Below are 7,472 nucleotides of genomic sequence, written 5' to 3' on the forward strand. Positions count from 1 at the left end.
AGGGAGAAGCAGGCTTCCTGCTGAGCAGGGAGCCTGATGCGGGACTCGATCCCAGGACCCCAGGATCATGACCTGAGCCAAAGGCAGTCGCTCAACCAACTGAGCCACCCAGGCGCCCTAGACTTCTTTTTAAATACTCAGCTAGACTGGTTTCCTATGGTAGCCGGAAGGCTTTTCACAGTGTGTACTACTTAAATACAGCTCTATTACATTCTACATTAGATTGTTAATCAGGCATTGTTTAACAAATTTAAGGAAGAAGCAGGAAAATCCCAGCTGTGTACATGTGTATGGTTTTGGGAGGGGAGTAAAGAGGGAGGTGATTAAATGGGAACAGTCAGTACTTTTGGAAATATGTGGTAGTTCAATTTATAGCTTAATAAGAGTTATTAGGACTTTTTGTCCAGTTCTGGGATGAGGAGTACCTTAACTCTTTAGTTGTAAATCTTACTCTCCATCCGGCCCTTAGCATGAAGTGCACAATCTGTAGGAAAGTATATTGCCAGTATTAGAGCCAATGACTGTTAAAGTGTGTGGCTCGCATGTATTTGTTCATCTTTTTGTTCATTCACTCACTTGTTCAAAAACAATTGAATGGGGGCGCCTGGGTGGCTCAGTTGTTAAGCGTCTGCCTCTGGCTGAGGTCCTGATCCCAGGGTCCTGAGCCCCACATCCGGCTCCCTGCTCAGCGGGAAGCCTGCTTCTCCTCCCACTCCCCCTGCTTGTATTCCCTCTCTGGCTGTGTTTCTGTCAAATAAATAAAAAGAAATCTAAAAAAAAAAAACAAAAAACAATTGAGTGAATGCATTCTATGTTTAGCATTCTTTACTGCCCTACAGGAACTGGGCTGAGAAGAGAAGAGAAGAAATATATGTAAATAGCCATAACACAAGGTGGGAAGTGTTCTGTGCTGGACCTAGAAAATACATGATTAATTCCATTAATCTTGCTGTAAAAATAGCCCAGGGCCATTCAGATATACCACATGGATAGAGGGGAAGTCTGCTTGTTTTGCACACTGACAAATTGTCATCTTATTGATCACTATGTCAGAGGATTGAGCTAGAGCAGTTTGGGGAATATTAAATAATATCACTTTGGCATAAAAAGCTATGTCAAGGGACGCCTGGGTGGCTCAGTTGGTTAAGCGACTGCCTTCGGCTCAGGTCATGATCCCAAGGTCCTGGGATCGAGTCCCACATCTGGCTCCCTGCTCTGCGGGGAGCCTGCTTCTCCCTCTCCCACTCGCCCGCTTGTGTTCCCTCTCTCGCTGTCTCTCTCTCTATCAAATAAATAAATAAAATCTTAAAAAAAAAAAAACAGCTATGTCAAAATTAGACTTTTTTTAGCATATTAATTTCTCACATGCAGTTACATAATTCTTTTTTTTTTTTTTTTAAAGATTTTATTTACTTATTTGAGAAAGAGCACGAGCCAGGGGAGGGGCAAGCAGATACCCTGCTTAGTGGGGAGCCCGATCACAGGACCCTGAGATCATGACCTGGGCCTAAGGCACTGAGCCACCCAGGTGCCCCTTAGCCACACTTTACATATTTGGTTGTCAAGGGACATTTCTATCACTGCAGAAAGTTCTGACAGTGCTATGCATGATCTGACAGGTGGGGCGATTCAGTCCTTCACAAATCAGAAACACAACAGCAGTAGAGCCGGAAGGTCTCACATTTATTACCGAACCAACCTACTGGTGCAGAGGCATAGTCACAGAGAAAAATCATTTCCATGATTAGACAAGTCTATGGCCAGGTAGGAAGGATGTTTACAGAATGATAGAACACATGATCTTCACACAGCTTAATTAAATACGTGTGCCAGTTAAGTGTGTCATCTCATGATGTGTGACGCCTTACAGACCCAGTTTTGTTCTTCTCCAGTGCCTCCTCTTGGAGTTGTACCTGATTTTATTACCAGTTTTCATCCGAATCCACTGGGGAATGGGACGATTCTGCTTTTGTTTCTTGGCCAGGAATCGCTTGATTCTGAAAGTCTTGTGAAAAGACATGGCGAGAAGCAGTCAGCCACGCAGAGCAGGATGGCGGCGAAAAAGAGAAAGCTAGTTACATAATTCTTTTTTTTTTTTTTTAAAGATTTTATTTATTTATTTGAGAGAATGAGACAGAGAGCATGAGAGGGGGGAGGATCAGAGGGAGAAGCAGACCCCCAGCTGAGCAGGGAGCCCAATGTGGGACTTGATCCCAGGACTCCAGGATCATGACCTGAGCCGAAGGCAGTTGCTTAACCAACTGAGCCACCCAGGCGCCCTAATTACATAATTCTTAAAGCGTCTTGTATAAATGCATATTATACCACAAAAGATACATCTACTCTAGCAGGCAAAATTACATGGTGGAAAAGCCTGGCTTTTACAGTCATGTGTCATCAGAATATCTGCTCCTTTATTAGGTGCATGACCTTGGGCAAAGTATTAACTTTTGTGGGCCTCAGAGTCCTCATCTGAAAAATGGGAATAGTATCAAACTCTAAGGTTGTTGGATTATCCATCATCATCATCATCATCATAATAGCTAACATTTATTGAGAATTTACTATGGGCACTTCACATAGATTATCTCACAGATTATTCCTCCAAACAAGGCTAGTAATGCTATTACTCCTCTATTTAGTTTAGAAACTGTAGCCTAGAGCTTAAATAACTTGTCCAAGGTAAAATGACAAAGAAAGTGATAGAGAGGATCCAAACCCAGGCAGTCTTGATCTGTTACCCTTTTTTTTAAACAGCTTTATTGAGATATAATCCATATGTCATACAATTTACCCATTTAAAGTGTACAATTCATTGTTTTTTTTTAGTATAGTCACAGTTATGTAACCATCACCACAGTCTAATTTTATCTTTTTTTTTTTTAAAGATTTATTTATTTATTTGAGAGAGCGAGAATGAGAGAGAGTACATGAGAGGGGGGAGGGTCAGAGGGAGAAGCAGGCTCCTCGCTGAGCAGGGAGCCCGATGCGGGACTCGATCCCGGGACTCCAGGATCATGACCTGAGCCGAAGGCAGTGGCTTAACCAACTGAGCCACCCAGGCGCCCCCACAGTCTACTTTTAGAACATTCTTATCCCCCATGCCCCACAAAAGAAGCCCCATACCCATTAACAATCACTCCACCTCAACCTCCTACTTTCAGCCCTAGGCAGCCACTAATCTGCTTTCTGTTTCTAGAGATTTGCCTATTCTGGACATTTCATATAAATGGAATCATAAGATGTGTGTTTTTTGTGATTGGTTTCTTAGCAGAATTCTTTCAGAGTTTATCCATGTCATTGCATATATCAGAACTTCATTCCTTTTTATGGCCAGCTAAAATAATATTCGATTGTACGGATATACCACTTTGGTTTATTTGTTCATCTGTTGATGGGCTCTTGAGTTGTTTCCACTTTTTCGCTCTCATAAATAAGAACATTTGTGTACAAGTTTTTTTGTGTACAGATGTAAGTTTTCATTTCTTGGCTACATATTTAGTAGTTATATGCTAGGTCATATGATAACTACATTTAAGTATTTAGGAAATTTTGTTTTAATTGTGAAAAAAATATTTTTTTTTAAGATTTTTTTTTTTTCAGTAATTTCTACGCCCAGCGTGGGGCTTGAACTCACAACCCTGAGATCAAGAGTCACATACTCCATTGACTAAGCCAGCCAGGTGCCCCATAATTGTGAAAAAATGTTAAAGTTGAATAATAGTACAGAGTACCTGTATACCCTCCATTTGGATTCCGTAATTGTTAACATTTTGCCAGTTTTATATCCCTGCTTCCCCCACACATCCCTGCTTCTCCCTTCCTCCCTCCCGATCTCTCTCTGTCTCTGATTTCATTTTTTAGAGCCAGCTGCCTTTACTACTTTATATTCATCCCCAAATAAGTGAGTGAACATAGGTGAAATAGTATAATGCCTGGCCAATAATATCTACTCAATAAATGTAAATTCCCTCCTTTCCTCTTTTCCCCAATACTTAGAAATGTTATGTAGGACCCGGGCTGCAAGCTCTACATCAAGATAAGAGAAGTGAGATCTAAATAAAGACTTGTGAAACTTACTTTCCACAGTATTTCCGGACCAAGGTCAGTGGAACTAGGTAGGTGGCCATCCAAACTATGGTGATCTAGCTGTCCAATTTCTGGTTGATTTCATTAGGATGATAATTAGATAAAACAGCAAGATAAATTCTACGAATAGTTACATTAACAGAAAACAAAATAGACAAAATCCAAACTATCGCAACTGCTTCGGGTTTTTTTTTTTAAGGTAGCAGGAAATTCAGCTCCTAGGATACATAAACCTATTTTTTTTTTTTAAGATTTTATTTATTTGACAGAGAGAGAGTGTGTACAAACAGGGGAAGCAGCAGAGGGAGAGGGAGAATCTCAGCAGGGAGCCCGATGTGGGGCTCCATCCCAGGGTCCTGGGATCATGACCTGAGCCAAAGGCAGACGCTTAACCGTCTGAGCCACCCAGGCACCCCAACATAAGCCTATTCTAAAGCAAGATAAGAGATTCCATTTACTAGTGCAGACTTTCATATCCCCACATTGTGTGTGCAGACATGAAGAAGGAGCTGTGAAGGAGAACTGAGCAAAGCTGAAGTTTTAGCAAGAATGCTAAGAGGAAAGGTTCATTTCCTCCTGGACAGTGACATAGAACACATGAAAAGTAGGGCAGCACATGACTTACTTATTATTGATTTATTTATAAGAATCAATCATAACATTGGATCCCTGGGGGCTCTAGAACAATCTTCATGGCAGTGAAATTCCCTTGCTTTCCAAGAAACTATTGGGCTTACTGGAATTTTTATGAATTCCAGACCTGCCATCCGTAATTTCAGACATCAGACCCTTAGCAGCCACTTTTTTTTTTTTTTTTAGGATTTTATTTATTTATTTAAGAGAGAGAGAGCACAAGCAGGAGGAGCGGCAGGTAGTGGGAGAGGGAGAAGCAGGCTCCCCGCTGAGCAGGGAGCCCAATGTGGGACTCTATCCCAGGACCCTGGGATCATGACCTGAGCCAAAGGCAGATGCTTAATCGACTGAGCCATGCAGGCGCCCTAGCACCTACTTTTTATCCAGCTATATTCCTGGAGCAGAGGTTTTCTCCTCACTGCTGAGATAAGTCTGGGGAGATTATGCCTACTCTTGGTCTTGTAGACACCCAGGTCTGCTGCTTGAATCCCACTGGGCCTGACCCTGAGATTCTGAGCCCTGGCTGTGTATCAAAGAGAGACCATTATTACACCTAACAAATTAATGGTTTCTTAATATAATCTAATACCTGATATATATTCAAATTTCCCTAATTGTCCCCAAAATGTCTTTTTACAGCTTGTATATTTGAACCACTGTCCAACAAAGTCCACATATTACATTTGGTTTTTGTTCTTCCTAAGCCTCCTGTAATCTAGAACAGTCTCCAACAACCTTTTTTTTCCCTTTTTTTAATGCCACTGACTTGTTGAAGAAACTCAATATGTCCTATAGAATGTCCCACCTTCTGGATTTGTCTCATGGTTTCCTGTGAGGTCATTTTCCTTGTTTCCCTATTCCCTGCATTTCCTGTAAGCTGGCAGTTAGATCTAAAAGGTTGGTTAGACTCAGGCTAAACATTCTTTTTTTTAGTAAAGATTTTTTTTTTTATTTATTCATTTGAGAGAGAGAGACAGTGCACAAGCAGGGGGAGAGGCAGAGTGAGAGAGAGAAGCCGACTCCCCACTAGGTTGGGAGCCTGACATGGGGCTCGACATGGGGCTTGATCCCAGGACCTGGAGATCCTGACCCTAGCCAAAGGCAGAGACTTAACCATCTGAGCCACACAGGCTAAACATTTTTTTTTTTTAATTTTATTTATTTATTTGACAGAGAATGAGAGAGAACACATGAGAGGGGGGAGGGTCAGAGGGAGAAGCAGACTCCCTGTGGAGCAGGGAGCCCGATGCGGGACTCCATCCAGGGACTCCAGGATCATGACCTGAGCCGAAGGCAGTCGCTTAACCAACTGAGCCACCCAGGTGCCCACACAGGCTAAACATTTTTGATAGGATTATTTCCTAGTTGATTCTGTGTCCTTCTTACTGCATCATATCAGGTGCACACATTATCGGGTTGTCCCACTGATAATGAGTTCATGACTGATCAGTGTGGTCAGATGATCACAGTCTGATCCTCCCATTACACAGTTGTGTTTTCCCCTAGGACCAGTAAACTAATCTAAGGGATGATACTTTGGTTCTTCTAGTAACTGCCACCATGTGCCATGCTGAGTCCTGGAAGATTAAAGGGAAAACAAAAGAAAGGATTATCTTTGCCTTTCTGGTTTGAATCAATGGATTGAAACAAAATATGTTGTCTGATCACAATGGAGTGAAATTAGAAATTAATAATGACAAGTAATTTAGGAAATTCCCAAATATGTGGAAATTAAACTCGTAAATTTTAAGTTAAACCAAGATTATAAAAATTGGTTCTTTGCAAAAGAAGAAAAAGATTTCCTAACCCAGCTTCATGACTGTACTACCTCCCACAAACTTGCTTTTTTGTCCGTATTCCTGACTGAAGTCTGTGCCTTTAGTTCTGCAAGTCAGAAGCCGGGCAGCAGTCCCACACCTCCTTCTCCCTCACACTTTCTTAACCAATCCATCACCAATCCTCCAAATCTTACCTTCTAGAAGATCTCTCAGATTTGTTCACCTCTTCCGTGCCCCTGGCCCAGGCTGCTATCATCTCTCACCAGGATTATTGTCAAGCTTCCTCACAAGCTTCCTCATGCTGCATCTCCCGCATGTCCTCCATACAGTAAGCAGAGGAATCTTTCCAACTCAGAGTTCATCCTGTTTACAATCCTTCAGTCTTTTTACATTTTAGGATAAAGATCAAGATCTTCAATGAGGGGGGCCTGGGTGGCTCAGTCAGTTAAGTGGTTGACTCTTGATTTTGGCTCAGATTGTGATCTCAGGGTCGTGAGATGGAGCCCCACAGTGGGCTCCACGCTCAGTGGGGAGTCGGCTTGAGATTCTTTCCCTCTACTACCGCCCCCCCCCCGCCCCCATGCCCCGGCTTGCACTCACACATGCGTGTGCGCATGCATGCTCTCTCTCTAAAATAAATCAATTAATAAATCTTTAAAAAAAAAAAAAAGACCTTCAATGAGGCCTGTAGGCACCAACCTCCACCCTTTTGCTACCTCCCCCACCTGTCTAGCTCCCATACCCTCTTGCTTTCCAGGCTACATCTACTCTAGCTGTGCTGACTGCTCCACAAGTGCCCTGTGCTGCTTCCTGTTACGGGACCTTTGCGCTTACTGTTCCCACTGCCTAGAATGCTCTTGTCCAGCATCCTTGCTCATCCAGCTCCTACTTTTCACTTAGATCTCAAGCCCATTATTACTTCTTTGGAGAGGTTTTCTGTAATCCCCCAGATGAAAGCAGACTCTCTGGTGG

At 42.5% G+C, this 7,472-nt stretch overlaps 1 protein-coding gene across 1 annotated transcript; it reads right to left on the bottom strand.

Annotated features, from left to right (window-relative positions):
• Positions 1-1,864: 1,864 nt before the first annotated feature.
• Positions 1,865-2,026, bottom strand: LOC118002857 (60S ribosomal protein L39-like). The gene has a single exon (XM_034993459.1). The coding sequence runs from the start codon at positions 2,018-2,020 to the stop codon at positions 1,865-1,867; it is 156 nt and encodes a 51-aa protein (XP_034849350.1). The 5' UTR covers positions 2,021-2,026.
• Between the last annotated feature and the right edge of the window lie 5,446 nt (positions 2,027-7,472).

The sequence above is a fragment of the Mirounga leonina genome, unplaced genomic scaffold (assembly GCF_011800145.1).
Source record: "Mirounga leonina isolate KUSES-001 unplaced genomic scaffold, KU_Mleo_1.0 Mir_84, whole genome shotgun sequence".
Classification (NCBI taxonomy): domain Eukaryota; kingdom Metazoa; phylum Chordata; class Mammalia; order Carnivora; family Phocidae; genus Mirounga; species Mirounga leonina.

Coding starts and splice junctions, on each gene's coding strand:
- LOC118002857 (XM_034993459.1), bottom strand. CDS start 2,020: ATGTCTTTTCACAAGACTTTCAGAATCAAGCGATTCCTGGCCAAGAAA.